Genomic DNA, 23,978 nt, shown 5'->3' with positions numbered 1-23,978 from the left:
ACTACCTTAAACTTTACAGACTGGGATAAAACTTCAGGAAACAATAAACAAGAATAGAATGTAACGGTCCACGTATCTATTAATATCTTTTGAACAGTCCCACTATGCTCAACCAAGTGACCAGAAACATGTACGCAAGACATAAGAGCTGGACACACCCAAGTCCCAGTGGGAGGATCCACAGAGAGTGATGGAGAAGAACACGTTTGAGATCCTGTAGGACGTCCAGAGCCAGACAGATACACAAGTAGTGCAGAGCCAACCAAACAGTGTGATAGTGGACAAGATGTAGAAAATAGCAGTGGAAATGGATGTGGCGGCCGCTAGTGGTGGAAACATCTAAAAGGAGTAAGAGAAGATAGAAAAATACCAGAGACTGAAAGAAGAATTGCTGGGAATGTGGAAGGTTAACACCAAGGTGGTTCCAGTGTCCCAGAAGTTGGGGGAGATGGTTCAACAGATCCAGGGAAATTACATCATCAGTCATGTGCAGAAGAGCCCATCAATGTAAAAGAGCACGGTCCTAGAAACAGAATGCCACACCACACCCTCAAACTCCCTCTGTTACAAGGCACATGGGCACAAGTGTGTGTGTGTGTGTGTGTGTGTGGCCCCGCCTTCATCTTGGCCCCTTCTTCTCTTAACCCCACCCCCATTTCCACTCAGGACATCTCTTCTCCCTCTCTCACTCCTGGGCAAACAGATCATTTGAGAGTGCAAACAGCAGCAGAGGCACAGAGAGCAAAGCCAATCACACAGTGGGGGATATTGGGAATCTTGGAGGACAAATGAAAGCTCGGAAGCAGAACACATGCTAACGTGCATGTGCATGCCCTCAGGCCAGCCAATACGCGTGTAGCCTAATCCATTCTGCCAACATGCTCCATGGAAGGCTGCGTTCTAGCTCACCTTTATAGAGGGCGGACTGGGTAATGAGAGTTTTCAGAACATCTGGGCTTTTGAATGGCTCTTTGGGCCTTCATGCAATGCATGCTGTAATAAGATCAGACTCCTGTGATTGTTGTGTTCTCTGTGAAATCCTTTTCATGTGATGTTATGCAGAACACCATTGCCGCCCCAGATTGGGCTACTGTGAACCTCTCTTCAGAAACACTGTGCCACTCTGCCTAATTTCCTCAGATGTGGTTATATGGTAGTGACCTTTATTTTGTGTTTGTACAGTTCCCAGGATAACATTCCATTCATCTTCTGTGTTTTTCTACTGCTGTCTCATCTGTTTTCCACCCTCATTTGAAGGAGAGCACGTGTGTTCATCTGATCTTGTCTCGAGTGGATCTCATGCCCAATTGCATAAATACAGCTGTTTGACTCCCCCACAGTATGTAGACGGCCACGCTCAGATTGTCTTAATGACCGTCATTTTCCACTTATGTTGAGATGTGCTGTCGTTCAGCCAGTGCAGGCTGAATCCACACAGAGAACACCATTGACTGGTTTGCACTCTTTCTGCTGTCTCTGGGTTTCTCTTGATTGATTTGTTTTCCACTGATTGGACCATTTTCCTGCCATTAATCTTGACTGCCAGTAACCTTTTATATTAAATATAAAATGAATAAAAATATCAAATTAAAAATATCAAATTAAAGATCAGTCAGTGTCCATTTGAGTTAAGTCATTAGTTTAGCTCAAATGCTTCATCTTGTGCTCAAACATACAATTCTCATTCTTCTATTAGGAAACAGTAGTTCAGATTAAAAAGAAAGATTTAAGATTAGCGTTTGCTTTTTCAAGTTCAGATGGCCTGTTTCTAGGACATCGAACATTTCCTGAATTCAAACTTCCATCTGTAGAGAATTGACCTGGAATATGCAGATTGGATCTAAAAAAAAAAAGAAAGAAAGTGAAAATGAACACTTAAAACGAATTTCATCAAAGGGGATTGTTATGACTCAAATGAGAAGAAGGCATGGGTCATTTGAGAAGAGAGGAGCGATGGATGATCATTCCTCCATCATTTTAATCTTTCCTCCATCTTCAGTCACTATTAAGAGTGGGTGGATGGGTGGGGTGGAGGGGTGAGGTTGGGGTGTGAGAGTTATTACCAGGGTTTTGGGCAGTGGAGAGAATCCATATTTGATCCTGCTGTGTATTAATGCTGAGTGGAGTTCACTGTTACTGCCTCTGGCTTGTGCATGATGCACTGTCAGGTCATATGTACAGTATTGCATATTGACAGAGGTAGTATTGACTCTAATTGGCCTCTCCAGGCAGAATGCATCATGGGTAGAGCAGTGACTCTTGACCAGTCCTGCACAGCTGTGGCTGCAACTGAGTCTGTGTGGCATTCTCCTACCCTGTGTATGATGTGTGATTTGTGAGGTGCTGTCCATGGTACTGCAGCCATGGTCCGGGCGTGATGCTCCCAGATAGAGGTCTGCACTCCCGCGGTAATCCTACAGGACCCGTCAGAATATCTTGCAGCGTGGGACAAAATTTAATTGTTATTGGCGGGAGCGGGAGTTTGATTAGTCAAAGTCAAATTTATTTATATAACGCTTTTCACAACACACGTTGTCACAAAGCAGCTTTACAATCGTATGGGTCCAGATCCCTAATGAGCAAGCCAGGCTGAGATTAGTCCAGGCGATGCGGGAGCGGGACCGCATATACATTTAGAAAAATCCCGCAAATGAATAAATAGTCTAGAAAATTATAATAATAACGCAATGATTTCCATGCATAAGGAACAGGACGAAAACAACTAATTATTCAGTAAGTAAGCAATAAACAAATTTAAAATATTGGCTAAGCAACTGATCACGTGAACATGAAGTGGATTTTGTCATTTTGATACAGAAATGGCAGAAACTGTAGACGGTCAACCAGTTTCAGCTGTGGAAAATTCAATTAAAACAGGTGAATACACCACAATTAAGCCAACTACAGGAAAGTATAATGTATGGAAATCATATTCCATTGTAATTAATGGAGATTGAAATCGTCTACCATTTGCTTGTTGTGATAGGGGACTTGTGATTAGCGGGACTAAAACATGCAGGTGCGGGCAGGACTGGGATTAAAACAAACGATTTTTTGGCGGAAGCTGGTGGGAGCGGGATTAAAAAAGCAGTCCCGCGCAGACCTCTACTCTCAGACACTGCTGTGTCTTACTGTGAACATATATCCATTTGCTATGTGAGCACAAGTGAAAAATAACCCTGTCTGGTTCTTTAAACTGGTCCTTGTATACCAAATGGAAAAAGCCAAAAACAGTGTCAAAGAAATCACTGCATACTGTGTAAACTGAACCTTGTGTCTCATATGCTCATTCTCAAGGACAGACTCACCATAAGTGAACAGAACAAACAAGTTTGTGATGGAGAGAAAACCAGACTCCTGGTGCCTCAAAGCCTTGAGGTGTTGGCATCCTCATCATCTCGTACTGGTGATCTGTGGTGTTGGAACAGGTTTGAGAACATTGGTTCTGAATCCTGTTTTTGGTGTGACATCTTCTCCAGCTGGCAGGAAGCTTCACATTTGCTGACCTGCAGGCAGTTCTGTAGCCTTGAGTCATAGCTAGTAGTTGTCTGCTTAACCCATGTTAAGCATTTATGGATTGCCAAGCCATATAAAACCCTGATCACTTAGGGCAGAGACCTTATTTACAGTATTTTTTACTGGGGCAGGAGGTGTTCCCACCAGGGTTTCCAGATGTTCACATCACACTCCACAGTCCAGGGTTCCAGATATGCTTTACTCACCATCAGCAGCTACTTAGTGTATTATTGTTTTCAACTTGTGCTATCAAGCCAGAACTTGTATAGATAGTCGGGCAACCTTTGACCTTTGTGCCTGTCCCTACTACCCAAGTCACTAAAATAAACTGCACTTCTGCACACGTATCATCAGGCAACCACTTAATGGTTTTATTTGAAGATCTACAGTAGCAAGCACAAGGGTGCAGTGTTCTGTGTCAGCTGTGTTTGGGATGCCACTGGAATTAATGCCGAGCTCATGTGTGCGTGTATGTGCTTTTGAACCTGTGCCAGTGGGTTGTCTTTGACTGGGCTGATAGAGTGATACATAGTTGCTCTAGGTGTCTTTATTAGCGTGCTATAAATGGCCCGATAACCATCTTGCTTGCTCCATATCTCGGCTCGCAAATTTTTAAACGAGATTTGTTCCCCATCCACCCCCACACCCCTCTCTCCGCTGCCTTGATTTATCAGCTCCGTAGGTGTGGTTCGAGCATCGCAGCCTTTGTGGTGTTCCCAGCGTGTTCGTAATTTGTCGGGCATGGGACATTAAGTGTGCATCATCACCACTCTGTGTGCCATTAATCTGGGGTTCCGGCTGGATTTATTAGGTCTGGAGTGAACACCTCCGTAGACCATTTGCTTTTAACGTCAGGCCCTCGCTGTTCTGTTTGCCGATGGCCACAGCCGATATCAAAACGCTGCTCTTCGCCTACCTAGAATACCCCGAACCCTCTTGTTGTTTCAGGGCTGTGGAGAGAAGTGTGACTATGGCTTTCGCCTGTACTCACTGGCCTATTCTGAAGCAAAGGTCTTACCTTCACTGTCCGAGGTTCAGGCTGGCTGTAGCACCTCAGTGTTGCCCTTGCTATCAGCTGGGTCCTTCTTAAAGGCAGCTTCTCCAAAACCTCATTGCACCCTTTACCCGTGAGGTGGAGGAGAGAGTAGATCTCAGTGGAGAGAGTAGTTTCCACCATCACTGCAGCTTTTGTTTGAGTTACTGCTCCGCTACACTCTAATGTGAGCAGGTGAGTGTCCGCCAGCGTTCTCACCTGTCCGGCGTCTGGTGCTGTTCTCTCCTGTGTCCCTGTGACTCACTCCTCGGCTTCACACATTGAGACAGGACCCATCCAGCCCAAGGAAGTGTCATCTTAAAGTAGGAAAGAGAAGTGTGACTTTGAAATACAATACTTAGTAGATTCTACACTTCTTGACGTGTAGAAGGAATTAGTCCAGCAGTGGAATCCATTGTGCTTATTTCATGGTTTACATTTACATATTCAGCATGTGTCAGGCACCCTTGGCCCGAGGGAATTACAGAAGTGCTTTGTAGTCACTATCAAATACACATCATGTGAAAATAGTTAGATCAATGTTAATACTGTTAGGGTAAAGCCCTAGATTGTGTGGGAAATACGCTTTTTTCCAGACTGTTCCGAGATGGTTCTGAGACAGTTCTGAGACAGCTCCGAGATGGTTTTGAGACCTGCCTTTTTCCAAGGCTCTCTTTGTTTCCCAAGATTCCTGTTCTCTTTTGCTGGTTTTGTCTGAAATTTGGAATGTCTGGTGCCTAGAGAAGCAGCCATTGGAGTATGCAGTCAGCTCGTCCTTTTGTACAAGAATTTCCCAGGCGTTTGGAGAGATGGGAAACTTCACTGTACTGCTCCAAACCAAATGTTCAGATGAGATGAATTCATTGGATATTGATGGTCTAACTCCTTTTTGTTTGCAGATTGCTGATGTGCTGACCAACCTGCAACCATCTGTCCTCCTCACCCTGGTAAATCTAATTTTTCCTCACATTTATATAGAAAAGACAGACATTAAATTTGTGGTATTGGAATTTTGCCTTTTGATGCAGTCAACAGGACAGCTGGAGATACTGTACCTAGCCAGCATGTAACTTTCCAGATTTGATTATTTCTGAAGCAGCTGAGCAGATCTATTACTGTTTTTCTCTCATTTTTCTCTCCCTCGTTACCAAAACCCCTTCCTCATTACCCAAACCCCTTCCTCATTACCCAAACCCCTCCCTCATTACCCAAACCCCTCCCTCATTACCCAAACCCCTCCCTCATGCTTTAACCCCTGCTTTTATCATAACGGCAGTTTTCTTTTTAAGGTCAAGGTTCACCACTGTCTTAGTGCTGGTGTTCCTGTTCACTCATTTATAATGATCTTGGTGTGGATATGAAACCAGCTCTTGTTTATTTCCGCTGGTTACTGCTCTATCTCTTAGTCCTGTTGTTGTTGTAAATGGGGTGAGAAGGATCCACCCTCCATAAGATTCATTCTCAGGCTGAAAGCCCGATGCCCACACTAATGAGCAGCTGTGAGTTCCAGAGCTGCCTGAAGGCCGTCACTTTTGTACGCTCTCAAACGCAGAGCGCGTCGATTTACCACTAAACCTTCTATCTGTATCATCAACGTCAATGTCACAGCCTGCAAAATTCTCCGCCCGACTAGACAGATGGTATTCAACTGAGTGGTATAATAGGTTTGGATAATGAGACATTTGAAGGCGGCATTAAGAGGGTCTTACATTTCCTCTCTGTTCCGCTCCTCCTCCCGTCTCCACTGTGCTGTGTCTGCTTCTCCTTCTCCTCCTCGTTCTTACTGTCTACCTGTTTGTGTTGGACTGTCTCTCCTCCTCAGAGAGGCCTGAACACAGACAGTGGGAGTGTCTGTCGGGAAGCGTCCTTCGAAGGAATCAGCCGGTACGTTTCAGTCATGCCGATCACCATCTCACACCAGCAATTTCTTGAGCATGGTCAGGTGAATTCCAGCTGAGGCGTGTGTTTTCTAGCCAGATGCATTGTGGTACTGATTGTTTGTTTGTTGCTTCTGAGAAGTTCGACCCTGGTCAGTCTTTTTGGTGTGTGTGTGTGTGTGTGTGTGTGTGTGTGTGTGTGTGTGTTTGGAACTTTTTTGGACTCATAGATCTGATGCAGATTCTCCACCAGGGGGAGCTGTTAGTGTTTGCACTTAGAATGCATGTGAATACATAATAATAATAATAATCTTTATTTGTATAGCACCTTTCATACATACATGCGACTCAAAGTGCTTTACAGTATAAATAAAAAGAAACATTAAAAGGAGATAAGACAAAAAGACAAAAAGAAAATGTTAAAAGAAATTAAATATAAAAATATTAAAATAATATAAAAAGTAAAAAAGTAAAGTAAATAAGATAATAAAAAAGTAAAGTAAATAAGATAAAACTATTAAGATAATTAGATTTAGAAAATAACAGACAACATAATGTAATAAAGTAAATAAGATTGAGAGTTTCTTAACTAAAAGCAGATCTAAACAGGAATGTTTTGAGACTGTTCTTGAAATTATGCAGGGATGAAATGCCTCTGAGCTCTTCAGGAAGAGAATTCCAGAGTTTTGGGCCATAGTGGCTAAAAGCACCCTCGCCAATCTTTAATCGGCTTTTAGGAATCACCAGTAGATTACTGTTTGAGGACCTGAGAGACCTGAGAGGAACATACACATATTGTGTACAGAACAGAGTTTACTAATATCATAAATATGAATTTGTTCATGAATGGCAACAAACACACACACAAGCATAAATACAGTTATACATAACTAAATGGATGGATAAAGAAATTAATGCTTGTGGGTTCTGCTTAAAGAGCGTTTCAGAAAAGGCTGCAGCTGGTTGTGCTGCGTCTTAAGCGTCTTGTAACGTCTGGTTTTGTTGAACCGTGGTGTTGCTGGCGTTGTTTCATCTTGAGTGATGCTGTTTGCTGTTACAGGTTCCAGGTGAACAACTCCCTCCTGCACCCTGTGATTGTGGAATGGTAAGGCATGCGCACACAACCCAGCTTGTTAAGATTCTTGGCAGCAAGCTCCACCCCCTAATTACCCAGGGTCACCATCTGAGTAAAAGTGATTTGTCCCTGATGCCTGATTAGGGACAGTTAATCAAAGTTATGATGTAGGCGTAATGCTTACTCTCTGACCAGGAACTGCAATTTACAACTGTCAAACTTGGCCCATAGAGTCAGTGTCGGTTGAAAGGGAGATTTAAAGAACTGTGAAGTGACTTACTAATTTTACAACCTAAAAACACAAAGCTGTAAGACATCTGTCTAAAAATCATCAGTTCATCACAAATGTCACGACCCCCATCTCTTGCAAGTTTTTGGCATTAGAGATGCACTTACTCAAAGTAAATGTTCTCCTTCTGCATTAAAGACGTCCAGTGAACAGAATCAGCCGATGTGTGAGAATGAATTAGACTTGGAAGGTCGTTTTAAGCTTGTGGCTAAGGCTTTGATAAAAGATTAAGTCTTGCTTAGCACTTTCTTGTCTAGGAAGTCAGAGACACTCCTCTGAGACACTGCTGTGTCTGAATCAGCTACCAGAATCATCTCCTCATTAGTCCAGTTTTACACTCACAGAAAATACAGGAATATGAAGTTAATAAGCAGACTTGGATGTGTGTGGCACCTTTGCAGGACGATCAATTGGTCTTTGGATTGTGAAGCTGACAACTGAGTCTGTACACTGTGTGTGGGTGGTGTTGGGTATGGATTCTATCTATCTGTATCTGTCTGTCTGTCTCTCTATCTCTCTGTCTATCATATATATATATATATATATATATATATATATATATATATATATATATATATATATATTGGGGTGGGCATTGATAAATTTTTTTTATCTAGATTAATCTCACTGAAATCTTGAAATTAATCTAGATTAATCTATATTAAAATGGCTCATATGCGTGCTACCCAAGTAATGACTAACAGTCAGTCTTTGAGATAGGGTTTCTTAATACAGAGGGTGCATTAGACCAGGGGCTCATCTCCTGTTTCCAAAATGCATCAATGACTGCTTGAGGAAGCTGTTCTACTTTGATACTTGAAGAAAAAAAACATGCTCAATAAAATGTAGGCTACTTGTGTTCAAACGGTTTATTCAGTTAAACATGAATTTGTAAGCCTACATACTGTACATTAAAAGGGGTTGATAACATGTTTATTCAGCTAAACATGATATTTGAAATGTAAACCAACATTTAGTACATTTAACCTCACGGACGTAATTTGTAATTACGTAATTTTTTTCAAAAGCTGGTTTTGGTCCTCTGCAGTTTTAACGGTTAAAAAGAAATATTAAATGTACCACACACCTTTCAACATATCAAGTTCATGTGTCGTGTAAATTGTGCCTCACTCAAGAGTCATTGAGGGTAACACAATAATTTCCAAGCATAACCACCCTCACAAATTTGCCTCACTCCTAAATTGGAGTGGGAGCCCTCTGGCCCTGCCCCTCCTCGCCTCCTCAGAGACACCCGCACAAGTCAACAAGTGTGCAAACCCACTCAGCCTTTGCCCAGATCATTTTATGAAAGTGTTCTGAGGCAGGACTCTATTGCTCACGCCCTCTCTCACTCCCCCCTATTCTCTCTCTCCCTTCCTCCCTCTCTCTTTCATTTTTTTTCTTATACCGTATTCCCTTTTTCTCTCTACCTCTCAACTTCTCTTTCACACATGCACCCTCAAAAACACACCCTCCCAAACTCTCCCTCCCTCTCCTCTCTCTTTCTCTCTCCCCCTCCTCTCTTTCTCTCTCCCTCTCTCCCTCCTCTTGCTCCCCCTTCTCTCTTCTGCCCTGAATGGTGATTCAAGCCCAGTTGTTTCTCTGTAATAGTCTTCGTGCTTGCCAGGCTGCTCTCTGCATTATTCCTGCTCCTCTCAGACACGGTGGGGAGGAGCCTTGTTACTCCTGCTCCTCTCTGATACAGGGTGGAGGAGCCCTGTTACTCCTGCTCCTCTCTGACACAGGAGGTAGGAGCCTTGTTACTCCTGCTCCTCTCTGACACAGGGTGGAGGAGCCCTGTTACTCCTGCTCCTCTCTGACACAGGAGGTAGGAGCCCTGTTACTCCTGCTCCTCACTGACACCAGGTGGAGGAGCTCCTCTCTTCCCCCTCACATGACTCCGCTTTACCAGAGAGGACTAGAGCTCCTCTCCCTCCTCATCCAGCTGGCCTCTCGCAAATAGGAAACAGGAATGTTTTCCTCTGGAGAGAAAAACCTAATTATATTTAGAATTATATTTAGAAATGTAAATGACATTCTCCCCCATTTATACCCCACTGAAGTGCTAGTCTATGCCAGACTTGGTTTCACAGGCAGGTGTAGTCCGAGGCAGACCTAACACAAAGGACTTCATGAATTAAAAAGAGAAATATGTTCATGGTAATCTGAAAACATGAATTGCATTGTGAAATGGACCCATGAATTACAGCTGTGTGTGTGTAGAGCTGTATGTGTGAGTGTGTGCGTGTGTACAGCTGTGTTTGTGTGAGTGAAGGCGCCTGTGGTGATCGTGATGCTGTTTTTAAAATCCTTATTAGTGCGTCGAGTCACGCAAGGTGACGTTCACTTGCACATGTCGACAACGTGAGCACCATCGCTACGGAGTCAGTGGCCGCAGATGGCAAGAATAGAAGCTCCTTGTTAACGAGTTAGCACATGCTGATTAATCTGACGGCTCCGGTGTGTGTGCCACTGCTTTATTTGCTGTAATTAACCTGCTACATCACAATATACCTTCTACCCTTTTTTCACTTCATAACACTTTGATGACCAGGAGTTTGTTAATACAGACATATGGTCATCTCCCCACATAACATTATGTCTCTATCTACTGTTGTATTGTAGCTGTATTTCTACATGATGTTCATTGAATGTTTGAGATGACTGTCAGCATACTGCTGCACTCTGTAGATGACAGATTAAGATCACAGGTGTCAAAAACCAATGTTCTCAACCTCGCACCTCTGCTGTTATACCATCAAAGCATCATCAGTTACAGTAGTTCTTCCCCCTTCCCTGAACACTTGTTTTATTTATTTATTTTTATGAGCTGACGATTATATTTTTGCAAACTTTTTAATGATTTCTTCAGTGCAGACCTGGCTGAGGAACTTTCTGCAAAGGGTTTACGTGGGAAATGTAGTTTTGAGTCATTGCTGTGCTCATTACAGGCAGGGTGGCCGACCCCTGCTGGTTCAGGACTCACAGACCCGCTCATTACCTGGTCTAATCTAGCACACCTGATTTGTCTAATCAGTGTGTCCAGTAGATTCTGGCTGTGTTCGAAATAGCCTACTACATACTACATACATACATACGTACTGATCAAGCTCCAAATCAGTATGCAGTATGTGACCAAAATGAAATTTTCCAGTATGCGAAACATCCCCGGATGACCTACTACTTCCGCAAAATATTCCAGTACGCGAACAGAGCTATCTTCGTGGAGTACTGCATCCCATCATGCAACGCTACCTTCACGTGACCCCGTAGTATGCTTTGCTTTTGTCGCATACTGGAAACTGTACTGCATACTACTACGAGGACAAGTATGCAGTATCCAGTATATACTGAGTCCAGTATGCAGTATCCAGTATGTAGTAGTCTATTTCCTACAGAGCCAAAGTGTGCTAGAGTTCTGTGTGGGGGAAGCTAGTCTAGGCTTTGCCTTAAATCCAGGCTAGGCTCCGCCTTACATCCAGGTTAGGCTCCGCCTAAAATACAGGCTAGGCTCTGCTTTAAAGGTCAGCCAATCCACACGAGCTAAAGGCTGGGCTGTTGTACTCAGTCTGAAAAGTTTAATCTCAGAACAGAAGTGTCTTTATTGAGTAGTAGTCAGGGTTTGTAAAGTAAGTTGAAAGTGTATAAGTTGAAACCCAAAAGGAAATGTACCCTCATCCACAGGTAGGCAGGTGTGTCTGAGGATATCTTGAACTCGTAGCTCTAGTGCGTGCCATGCTGTGTGGAGTATGAAGGCACCTGTCGTACGCCGGTGCTGTGCTGAGAGGTGGATCTCTGCGGTTTAATGCTGCTCGGATGGCAGGAGCTGTTGACAGCCTGCCATGAATCTCTCCTGCTCTCGGCTCTCATAAAACAAATGGTTTTAAAATACAATATCTCTGTCTTGTATGGCAGTGTTGATTTTGCAAGGTGATGAGTCTCTTTCTCTTTATCTCTTTCTCTCCATCTCTCTCTCTCCATCTCTCTCTCTCTCCACTTCTGTAGTCGTCTGATTAAGACAGATATGGAGTTGGAGGTTCTGCGCTACACTAACCGAATTTCCAGTGAAGCCCATAAACAGGTAATGTGCGTTTGGATCTGTATGTCTCTCTCTCTCTCTGCCTGTCTGTCTGTCTGTCTATTTTGATCTTCTGGGCATTGTCTGATGCACTCTCGTCGTCAGTCTCAGGATGTATTTAGCCCATGGCCCGTTGCTAAGCTACAGTGAGGAGTTACCTACAATACTCCATTTGTGCAGTTGGTCACTTCTCGCTTCCCCCAGTTGTGCACAAGGCTCAACGCGTAAAACCACTTTTCAAACTGGAGTTTCAAACTCTTCAGAGCTCCATTCCTTCCTCACCCAGCACTCCAGTCTGAGACGCTCTACATCCCATACCCAACACCACCTATCCCCAACACCTCCCACTCCATATCCAACACCACCTATCCCCAACACCTCCCACCCCACACCCAACACCTCCTATCCCCAACACCTCCCACTCCACACCTAACACCTCCCACTCCATACCCAACATCACCTATCCCCAACACCTCCCACTCCACACCCAACACCTCCTATCCCCAACACTTCCCACTCCACACCCAACACCACCTATCCCCAACACCTCCCACTACACACCAAACACCTCCCACTCCATACTCAACCTAATTTGTATTGGCTCTTTTGTTATATCACCTGAATCTCTAAATTCTTTTAATTTGTGCAGTTTCTACAACATTTTTCATGCACCTTTTCAGCTGTGCTTTCTTAAAAGGAACCTTTGAAATGAGAGAGACGCTTGTCCTTGCAACAGCGTTGGGTGCCGCGGGAGAATGTGTGAAGGCTCACGGTGCCGGACCATCTCAGTCCAGCAAACCTTGGACAAGCCCAGCGGGCCTGGTCCTCTTTGTGCTCCTGTCTCCACCAATAAAAGTCCTCTCCTTGTATTAAGGCACACAGGTCTTCATATGCGCCTCGTCCCTCCCTGTCTGATTAAGACAAACAGCTTGCAGGCGCAGCCCCTCCCTCTCCCTCCTTTGCTATTATTGGATATTCGTTTTCGAGAGCTGAAGAGGCTTCGTATGCCACAGACAAGGTTCGGCTAATGGATTGCGGATCCAACGCAGAGTTAGATGGTGCGGGTGGAGAGAAGGAAATGTAGTATGGGCTCAGATGACTGTGGAGCTGTGGAGGAGCTCTTGGGGGAGCGCACTGGAAGCTAGGATCCCTGCTTAGACGTCGCTAGTCAGGGAGCATGATAAAAATGCTGGCACCATCAGTGCGCCTCGGGGAGGAGGGCGTGGTCCCACCCGAGCTGTTTAATGCATGTAGACATAGGGCTTTTACTAGCGCTACAGCTGTCTACCCTTAATACACGCTGGCTGTTAATTAGGATTTTGTAAAATTGCTGTAACCTTTAAACGCATTTTGCTTTTAATTACAAGCATGACCTGAACGGCTGGTCGGGTTGATTTAATGTGCGAGTGTTTGTGTGATGTAGCGAAGCGTGACAGTCGGTCTTGCACTAGAATGGGCAAGACAGCTGGAAACGGGACACATTTTTCTTCCTGTTTCCTTTAATTGGAAGCAATTACCATTGTGCTTTTTAAAATGTTACTCCATCGAAGAGCGGGTTTACCTTACACTTCTTCATGGACTCCACACACATTCCTATTGGCTACTAGCACAACTGGAACCCTGATAATGGTTTTAACCTTGTGTGTATATACAAATATAAATGAGAAATTTGTGTTTGTGGTTGAGGAATACAAGTGACTATATTTCACCATGAAACAATGTGGTGAACTGATGTAGAAAAGATCCTCAGCAGATACAAAATCCCCCACATCACTCTCTCTGAGGAGGGTGAGAAGTAGCGTGTAGAGATGGGAAAGAAAGTCAGAAACTGGGCGTTGTACTGGGGCAAACATTGGGCTGTTGATGTACTGGGGTGAACAACAGGGCCTTGATGTACTGGGGCAACCACTGGGGCGTTGATGTACAATATTGGCGTAAAAGGGACACAGTCATCGCCCTGCACACCGCCCTGGGTCTGATCACAGTGCTGTGCTGCATGCTTACACCTCTGTGTAGTATGCACCCTCTGTGTAGTATGCATTTAATAGACGCACTGGCTCACGTAACAGTACTTCTCCTTGTGTAACATAGACTGGTGTTATAACGCTCTTGTATAACGCCGTGTTACGTAAAGAGAGGTTTCAGAATCTCTATGCTTTCTTTGAGCTTTCATCTCTTCTGTAACAGAGACCTTGTGTAGGCGAAAATTGTTGTTGTTATAGGTAATAAAATATTTTATTCCAAAACTAGTCATCGTATGTGATTAAATAAAGACTTTGAAAGCTGTGAAACGTGTTTAGCCACTGTCAGTAACCCAGACATTGACGACAACAAATCTTCTGATCCACGTTAGCATGCGCTTCCAGGCTGAGTCTGAGCTCATGTTCTCCAAATCCATGTTTGCACATAGATAGGCCTGGTGGTCGCCCAAGCCCCCATACTGGTGTGTGGACTCTTGGAAGCTAGTCCTCTCTCCGCTCGACACAGACACGCTGACGTCATTGGCTTTGCTCAGACGGTCATCTCCTAAATGGCTTTGATGGGAAAGACCACAGACCACAGCGTTCCCTGAGCTCTGGTATGAAGCCTCACCGAACGCTGTTAAAATGTTGTGAAATGAGTCCATTACAAATCAGTTCCTCTTGCTTCCCTCAGATCTGGTCTCCAGGTTCATCATTTTTTAAACCTCTGAAATGGATTTCTGAACCCAGAACACTTCCCATTCTTTTAGGACCTTTAATGAGGGACATTCCTCTGGGATGAACAATACACAGTTTTTCTTTAACCGTAGAAAGTGGATCTAAAGGCATCCTAAATATGATCACGTTTTCAAGCCCAAAAAAGAAATGAAATAGTTATGGAGGCATTAGTGCGAGTCTGCACTGCACTGTTATTAAATGAAGATTTATAGACCATCCTTGTTGTAATCAGACCCAGTGTCTAAGCCCCGAACCTCTGTCCATCCAGTGTTCATGGTCGAAAGAATGAACTTGACTTGAAAGCTAACCAGAAGGAAGCAGAAATTGGTGCCGCAATTATGGTCCTGACACCGGCGTGTGTCTCTGTGTGTCCTGACAGTCTTGTATATCCTGAATGACCTCATTTTCTGTCGCTTCTCTGATCATATCCACGTTGGGATAACGTGAGAGCAAACCATTTACATTTAAGATAGCAGACACTCTTATCTAGAGCGACTCTTGAATGTGCTTTGTCATCTACTCGGAGAATGTTCCCTGTACAGTAGATTAAAGACACCATTGAAGAAGAGAATTCAAGATGTTACTAAACCAGAATAATGCTAAATACAAGAACCGGTGCTGATACCTTGAAAGAACAATAAAGCAGTACTGAACAACAATAAGTGATTGAAGGGTTTAGTTAATCAGGAGCAGTTAGTGAAAGCGTGTGAACAGTAGCCGTAGAGAAGCACAGAGACGGGCAGCTAAGCGGAGCAGTTGCATTCACATTCAAGTGCAGATTTTAAACTGGCTCAGATTGTTTGAATATGTTTTATGGCCTTTCTGTGGTAGTGAGATATGGAGTTGACTCGCAAAGAAAACATTTCCCAATGAGAAACACCCACAAAGAATTACACACACAAAACAATAAAGCATTCACAATGAGAATGAGACCAGTTTCCAAAACTGACTTACATTCTGGCTTCAAAATGTTTTTTTAAATACACACAACAGAACAAAATGATGACTCTCTTACTCACATTGGTTCAAAACCCTCCAGAAGACTTTTTATTGTGAAACATGCTTAAAAAAAACTTTAATATTGTACTTACTTGATTTATCCATGCATTATCCATGTATGGCATTCAAACATACACCCCCCCCCCCCCCCCCCCCCCCCCCCCCACACACACACACACACACACACACACACACACACACACTGTTCTTAGAGAATTTCACACTATGACACTCTATGGCTCTTCCTCATTGCTGGGTCCTGTCATCTCGGTGAACTGAATGTCACCATGGCAACGTGGGGCCCTTCTCCTGAGCAGCGCGGGTCCCTTCTCTGAGCTCGCTCCCAGTGCTCTCTGGGGGTTTCATTAAATCAGCCCCGCCGCACCTGCTCACCCGGACCCCACCACGGGCCTCCAACCCCAGCAGCCATGTCCCCCGCTGCCCGGCCCGGCCCGGCCCAGTTCTACTCCAGCACAACTCTGGAGCTTCCCTTGAGACCACAACGCTCCTCTGGCCGCATTAGATTGTCAGGAAGAGCAGTACTCTCTCTGGCTCTTTCCCTCCCCCTCTCTGTCTCTCTCCCCCTCTCTCTCTCTCCCTCCCTCTCTGTCTTCCTCTCTGCCTCTCTCTCCCTCTCTTCTTCTCCTATATATATTATACACACACACACACACTGGTGTACACTTTTTCCTTACCAGCAGGTCACCTTATTTATCAAGGCACATCCCTGCTCCCAGTGCCTCGGAGCCTCTGAGGGTGGAGGAGGGTGGAGGAGGGTGGAGTCCTGAATCCCCTGAGCTCCAGGGCCTGGCGCCAGCTCCACGGCCTGCAGTGGCCCCCCTGGAGGCCAGCTGTTTCAGCGCCGACCCTGTTTGTCTTTGTCGCACACGTGCAGTGAGCCCTCAGCTCCATCCAGGTCCACGCTGATCTGCAGGACCAGCACAGTGTGTGTGTTGCCAGTGACCTGTCGCACTCTTCACATAATCAACGACCATACAGTAGCCAAAAACCACACACACTCCCTCCCTCCATCCCTCTCTCTCTCTCTCTCTCTCTCCCTCTCCATCCATCCCTCTTTCTCTATCTTCTTTCCTCCGCTCTCCCCAGTCGAGTAAATGGTGTGTAATTCGGCCCATTAGGTCATCATTACCCCCACCCCAACTGACCTGGAAACAAGCACTCCAGCCCTCAGCTGCTATAAGGTGACGTAGCGTAGCCTAAAGTGGCGTAGCGTAAACCTTTGTCTGCAAGCCAAACCACACGGGAGCACTGGGGGTGGGGCCTGATTCGGCAGGGCACAGCCACACCTTCACTTGTTTGTTTGTTCATTTGTTTATCCCTCTCTCTCCACCAGATCATGAAGCATATCAAGCCTGGCCAAAAAGAATATGAAATGGAAAGGTAAGAGAATCCCAGCTGAAAGAGAACCTTTAACATGTTTGATGAGCTTAATTACTAACACACACCATCACCCCAGAACACAAGTGATGAAAAACTTTTGTGTGTGTGTGTGTGTGTGTGTGTGTGTGTGTGTGTGTGTGTGTGTGTGTGTGTGTGTGTGTGTGTGTGTGTGTGTGTGTGTGTGTTTGATAATGTGAGGTGTGAACTTGTCAGTGATATTCACGTGTTTTACGGTTGAAAGGCCCCCCCATTTGTCTCTGGATCTGTCAGTACATAACTCTCAGTACATCACTCTCAGTACATCACTCTCAGTACATCACTCTTAATCCTTCCTATTTTGTCTTAGTACTTTCTTCTGTGTCCTCCTGTTTTCCACCTTTATCCCTTTTCTCTTCTGCTCTTTCTTTTTTTCCCTTCTTTCTTCCTCTTCCGTTCTCTTCATTTGGCGTGAGGGCTCCGATGAGTTTCTGTGTTCTGCTGGAAAGTTCACCTCCTCATCTGCTCATCAGTAGGGAGGCGGTGAAAGCCTCCCTGGACGCACGTGGTGTTCCGTCGAGCTGCACAGGGGGCAGTTAAAAGGGCAGCCAGCCACAGTCCAGCAGCGCCTGCCTTTTGAAGTGTGACCTGAGGTTGACCCTGCAGCTTTGATGTATGATGCGTTTCCTACCACGACCTCATTCTCCATCAGCGCCCTAGAGTGGGCCAGAACACGGGTTCTTCAGGACTTTCACTTCTGTGCTGCTCTGATTCTGTATTTCAGTTCAGTTGCTCTCTGCAAGGCCTTGAAAGGTCACAGAGGGATTTGAATGTGCAATGTTTTCAGCTGTGGTGGCTGCGGTGTGTGTGTGTGTGTGTGTGTGTGTGTGTGTGTGTGTGTGTGTGTGTGTGTGTGTGTGTGTGTGTGTGTGTGTGTGTATTTTGGGTTTGTATATGTTCAGGTATGTTACATTTTTGTGTCTGTGTATGGACAGCAATGAATGCAAGGTTACTCATGGCAAACACGTATGTCACACACGTTTGTAAATGCTCCTGATCTTCAGTGAGTGTGCCTGTCTGCACGTCTGCCCGGGATTTGGATCAGTTCACACATGCAGCATTCAGCTCTGCTCACACGGCATGATGTAGGAGCTACTCATGCAGTCTGCTAAGAACTTCCAGAAACATTCATATCGCTGCCATGAATCATGAAGGATCACTGAAGCCCTCAGTGGGAGGTGGTGGGAGGTGGAATGAGAGCACCAGTCACATTCGAACTGCATTATTCCGCTTGGAATTGATTGTTTCACATGTGAAATGAAGTCATGATCTTCAGTAGAGCCTAAATGCATAATTCCTCAAACCTTCAGTAGGGCCTAAACGCATCATTCCTCAAACCTTCAGAAGGGGTTGATCTTTTTGCTTAAACCTTTATTAGGGGTGGTCTTCAATCCTTCAAGCTTCAATAGGGGTTGACCCCCTCATTGCTCAAAGCTTCAGCAAGGCCCATGGTGGCTTGCTGCTTTCACATCTGCAGGGGTTTGTAGACTTACAGTGCAATCGGTTATGATATAAAAGCAAAAAGGGCATCTGCAATAACTAAGACATCATATAATACAGAACACACAGTATGAATGTGTTTTATTGAAATGTTAAAGATTGAATCGAATCAAATCAAATATATTTGTATAGCGCTTTTCACAACATATGTGTCACAAAGCGCTTTTTACGCGACTTACTTGACTGTTTGTCACACAGAAGTGAGCCATGCACAACCTCTCTGTGCACACTGAGACACAGTGGACACAGTGATCTGGACACAGCACCATTCTGGGGACGAAGGCCCAGCAGCACCACCGGCGCCGTCCTAACTGTTCCTCCCTTTAGACAGTTCTAGAACCTAGTAATATTCACTTTGCTGTAACGAGTCTTCAAAGGTCCTGCGATACGGAAGAGTTTGACATGGGGTCACATGGGCTGGACCAAGGGGATGGAGTAGGAGAGCATGTTGTTGAAAGCTCATTTGGAGTGACTACCAATGACTGCACTGATTGATTGTGGATGCTGTCATTGACTATGCATTAATGGCTATAGCATGTGTTGTCTTCAGGGAATCCTCACGTTGCTCCAGGAAGCATGTCGGGTGCCTGTTAATTGAGTTTTGCTGCAGTGCGTGAACACTGAGGAAGAGCATCTCAGCAGTCAACAGCGCTTGTAATTATTTTATTATAATGCAGTGCAGGGCAAGAAATACAAGTACTCAAGGCTTCTATTGCAGCGTGTGTGTGTGTGTGTGTGTGAAAGGGGCAAGTGTATGGGCGTGTGAATGAGTGGTGCACACACACGTATGTGTGTGTATTCAGTGCTGCGTATAGTCAGCAGTTTCAGACAGTGGCTCTTTAGTCATTACACAGCGTTTTAAGCTGACAGGGAGCGGGGTCACAGATGCCATGGGATGCCACTGTGTGAAGGATCAACTCTGCAGGCCCAGGGTGGGAAAAGTACCTTTGTTGATGTATTTTTGCCATCACATCCTAAAAACGGCTCTTATTCCTAGTCCTGTTGAGGCAGCAGGGCAGAGGTAGCACTGCACCTCCTCTCTCTCACCAGACACGTCGCTCTGACTGTACATCTGACTCTTATTTCTTATGCGCCTGTTCACTGCAGCACAGGGTGTAGCTTCAGCCGGCTGTATTTGGAGTTGAGGCACGGAGAGGCGCCGCCTGGTTTTGACAGATAGTCTTTACTGTGACACACTTGAGCCAAACGCCAGACGCTGTCCACATTCTCTCTGCTGCACAGAATGAAGCACATTTGGGGTGATTGTAGTTCCTTTGAATGTTCAATAACATGCTATAAAGCCTTAAAAAGTTATTCTGAACAAAGAAAAAAAAAAACCTTCTACCGTCACATTGTCCTCTACTATGAACCCTTTGCGCTGAAAGAGCAGTGAAGTGTCACTCAGGTGTCCTGGAGATCTTCTGGAGCTCTGCACATTCCACTGATCTCCACAACTACTCAGAGATGTGAGCACTTACAAACCAACATATTCCACATACTCTTATATGGAGATCTTGGCCATCTGTGGTATACACAGAATCTCTTCACTCTCCCACTGGTTCATGGAGGATGCCCCTTTGACCAAAAATGGTGGTCATAGAAAAGTCAACGTTGGCTCTGAATTTTAATGGCTGCTGGTTTTTGCATACAGAGGCCATATGACAAATCTTCAGAAGGACAAGACAGGACACTTGAGCAGGTTACCCCAGACAGGATACTTGAGCAGGTTACCCCATACAGGACACTTGAGCAGTTTACCCCAGACAGGACATTTGAGCAGGTTACCTCAGACCGGACACTCGAGCAGGTCACCCCAGACATGACACTCTGATCTGGTCAACAAGTTCAGTCACTTTTAGAACATCTCCGTCATGTTACTCAGGAGTCCAGAAGAGCATAATATCCATTGTCCAGCTAATGATCTTATTAGTCAGCAAGCTCTCATTAGTACATCTGTCCCCATTCACACAAGATGATTCCTTCAGAATTCCTTCATGTTTTCCTGAGAGAGGACGCTACAAGCCTGATTGCTGTTGTGTGATTGAGGACACTAGCAATGGTAGGAGAAAAGGAGGGAAACTCTTTGTCTTCCCAGCGCGATTGCTAGGTTGATAGGAAAGGTAGGCATCTAAGCTTTCTTCATGTGATTTGGGAAGATTCAGAGATTTTTCCTGCCGACTTGTTTGAAATGTAATTAACAGTAATGAAAGGGGCAGTGTGCAGTACTGCATTATAGTTGTCAAGAGGTCAAATTCAGTTGCATTCAAATGGCTGTCCATACCTTCAGTACTACCCGTTCACATGAGACACGACTAACAATAGTCTGCGATGGTCATCAAAGATTTCAACAATTTGGAGTTATCTGTGTTATCTCAGCAAAAATGACCTCAGGTAGTGATGGTGTCTTCAACGTGGTATTACGGGTGTTGGTACATCATTTAATCTAGCAAAGTTTCCATGGTAAAGATGGTAAAAGTATAAAATTGTATCATTATGCGAGTATGATACAGTATATTTTGTACATATATTGATGCTCCATAGCATACATATGTTCACAAAAATGTATGTAATTGTGGTGTTAGAAACAATTTAGAAGACAAATTCAAGAGATTTGGAGTTGAACAGAAAAAAGGAGGCATCTGAAGCTCCAAGTACTTGGATGAAACCCAAGGCTAAAAGTTCCAGTGTTTTGTACTCGGTGTCTACAGTGATCTCTTATCTGGCAGCACTGCTGGGAGTTTCATGAGGAGTCGTTTTGGCAAATTGCCCGATCAACTTTTTTTGGCATTTTACCTCCATGTCCTAACAGACTCCAGTTTGTTTCAGCGTGTTTGTGCTCTCTGTTGGAAGGCCACGTACAATGTGACTCATTGCTCTTGGCATGGTATTTAGATATGACGGAGCTAAATATAGTCTTGTAAGCATGCAGCAATGGGCTTATGTGGATTTATGGCTCTGAGAATAATGCACATCACCATTGTGATGCACTGTGCTGCTGTTCTTATTAATAAGCTTGGAGGTTTACTGCATATCCAAGCTGCTGGTGCTAGCTAGCTTCCAGGCAATATTATCTGTGGTTATCTAGAATTAGATATAATCTATGAAGGGGTTTCATCCAATTCTGGCCATGCAGTAACAAATTAATTAGTGTGAGTGTGGTGGGTATGGCATTTGAAAAGTTCTGAGTGATTTGTCCTGAGCTACTGCTGATCTGAAGGAAGAGTTTGCATGACAAATACAATCTTAATCCCCCTTTGCCTTATTGTGATTGGCTCTTCCTCTTACATGCACCAGCATTTGCAGATTGTGCCTTTTAAAATAATCCCTGGGTGCCCTAAATTATTTTTTGATGAAAAACTGAACTTTTCATAAGATAAGGGATTAAGCTTATAAATCAAAACCCTTGCATGTTGACAGTGCAAACATATTTTTTTGCTTTTTCCACAAGATTGCTTAGAAATGACTGGATAATCCTGATTCCAGGTAACCGTTGTCAGCCATTCAGACCAACATGTCCCATAACCCCTTTGAAAAGGTTAAAGGTCATCACACAATGATTCTACATTCTCGGTTGCTGCAAGAAAGCCATGTACCATGGTCAAAGGATTGGTCTCTAAGGGAGCTTGGGCCAGCTAATGTATGACTGCATCAACACGTTTGGAGGAAACTGGGCTCTCATTGGTGTGTTGCCCTGATGATGACTGAACCCTTGCTAGCCCTGGCAGACTTGCTGTGACCCATGTTCCATGTCACTTCCTGTGACCAGGGTTCACTCGCCCTGTGAGCTCTCGCTGCCTCTGTTACCTATTGCCACAGAGAAGAAGTCCTCCTTATTTGCTTGACTGCAGGTTGTCATTCCAGCCAGACAGGAGGTAACCCTGACCAGCTGTTTGAAGGCAGGGACCAGCTGATTGAGCAAGTGAAGTCAGGTTGGTGGCAATAACCACCTCCAAGAACGTCAGCCATTTGCAGGGGAGGTTGCACCTGTCTGGTGTAGGTGACTGAGATGCGGGGGCAGCTGATGTAGTTGAGTAGCTGATGCATGTGGTGTCACACCCCCAGACCTTTACTCATGATCTCACACCAGGCCTTTATTCCGAACGCCCGCATTTGACATTTAACGGTGTTCTGGTATCAGGCTGAGGGATGCCCACCCAGCAAGTGTGTACAGTGTGTGGCATGTACAGTGTGTGGTGGGTATGGTGTGTGATGTTTACAGTGTGTGGTGTGTGATGTGTACAGTGTGAGGTGGGCATGGTGTGTGGTGTAACTAACTTTTTAGAGGACAGCTGCTTTGAAATCAGCCATGTTTATTGGTTGGTTGACATACAGATATTACAAACCTTTTTTTTAAGTGTTGCTTTTTAATTTTGTTATGTTCTCTATGTCACACTTCCTGCGACGAGTTAACTTTTTGTTTTTATTTGTTCATTAAATGTCACGTCTCAACCACATTGCTGTGCATGATGTAGTTTTCTTTGAGGTTCCAGTTTTCCTTTGTGGTGTTTGTACTGCACGGGGACCCTGACAAAGCCTCGTAAACATGTTCTTCCTCCCACAAGCAGCAAAAAACCTTGAACTGACAGGGATTAGTAAAGAAATACAGCTGTTGTTATGGTTACAAGTTATAAATAGCACGCACAGGTGACAGGGGAGCCAGGAAGACAAGATGAAACGCCAAACTGAAATCGCACAATTAGTTGTGAATATGCTGCATACACCTTCACCCATGTGACCTGCAGCAGATCTGATTGTGGGTATGCACACTGTCCTCAGATCAGATTTATTAATCATGCCTAATATTTCAGATGATGCTCTCTATAATGCAAGGGTGTTTGGACAATGGAGTGTCTCATGGAGTGTTCACACATGCTACTCCATACATGTGTGGTGTAGCAAGGTGAAGTTGGCTGGAAGTTCTGTTGCCCGTTTATTGAGCCCCAGACAAGCTGTAAGGACTGTGACCCCCACCCCCCCGCTTGCATGGTCCTATCGCTCTGCGTGCCCCTCCCACACACGCCTCTCGCACACGCAGTCGTGATCAGAAGCTGCTAGAGGTTTTAATGAGGAGGCGCAGTGCTCGCAACGCTGCCGGCGGCCGTGACTTCAAAGCCGCAGATCCCGCAGCCCGGCGAGGGTTGAGGTTAGGGAGGGGGCGCGGGGCAGAGGCGGGGAGAATCGGGGACAGATAACAGCTCCAGCCTCTCGTGCTTTTGATTCACACAGCTTTGGCTGGGCCTGACGTCTGTAGAGTCGGATGGGGAGGGGAGCGGAGGGGAGAGGGACTCTGTGATTCGGAGCTTTGAGGGGTATGTAAATGTCTGCCATCACACTAGAGATGGTGTCAAAAAAATATTCCAGGAGGAGGGGGTAGTTGTCAGTTTTTGATGTAGCTTTGTAGTGGGGTTGGTGGCGTGGTTTAAGAAACAGATCCAAACCCATGTGAGATTTACCCACTTCTTGTTTTCTGGGTTT

General features: G+C 44.9%; 1 protein-coding gene across 2 annotated transcripts in view; it reads left to right on the top strand.

The window, feature by feature from the left end:
- Window positions 1-23,978, top strand: part of pepd (peptidase D) — a 46,207-nt gene that overhangs the window by 9,886 nt on the left and 12,343 nt on the right. For both annotated transcript variants that reach the window (XM_076995033.1, XM_076995034.1), the window contains exons 5-9: window positions 5,449-5,496; window positions 6,372-6,433; window positions 7,487-7,531; window positions 11,796-11,871; window positions 16,921-16,967. In XM_076995033.1, the coding sequence (XP_076851148.1) occupies window positions 5,449-5,496; window positions 6,372-6,433; window positions 7,487-7,531; window positions 11,796-11,871; window positions 16,921-16,967 (278 nt within the window). The remainder of the gene's footprint in view (window positions 1-5,448; window positions 5,497-6,371; window positions 6,434-7,486; window positions 7,532-11,795; window positions 11,872-16,920; window positions 16,968-23,978) is intronic.

Source organism: Brachyhypopomus gauderio, chromosome 2, assembly GCF_052324685.1.
Source record: "Brachyhypopomus gauderio isolate BG-103 chromosome 2, BGAUD_0.2, whole genome shotgun sequence".
NCBI lineage: Eukaryota > Metazoa > Chordata > Actinopteri > Gymnotiformes > Hypopomidae > Brachyhypopomus > Brachyhypopomus gauderio.
The sequence above is the reverse complement of the archived record's forward strand: the minus strand, read 5'-3'. Positions and strand labels throughout refer to the sequence as shown.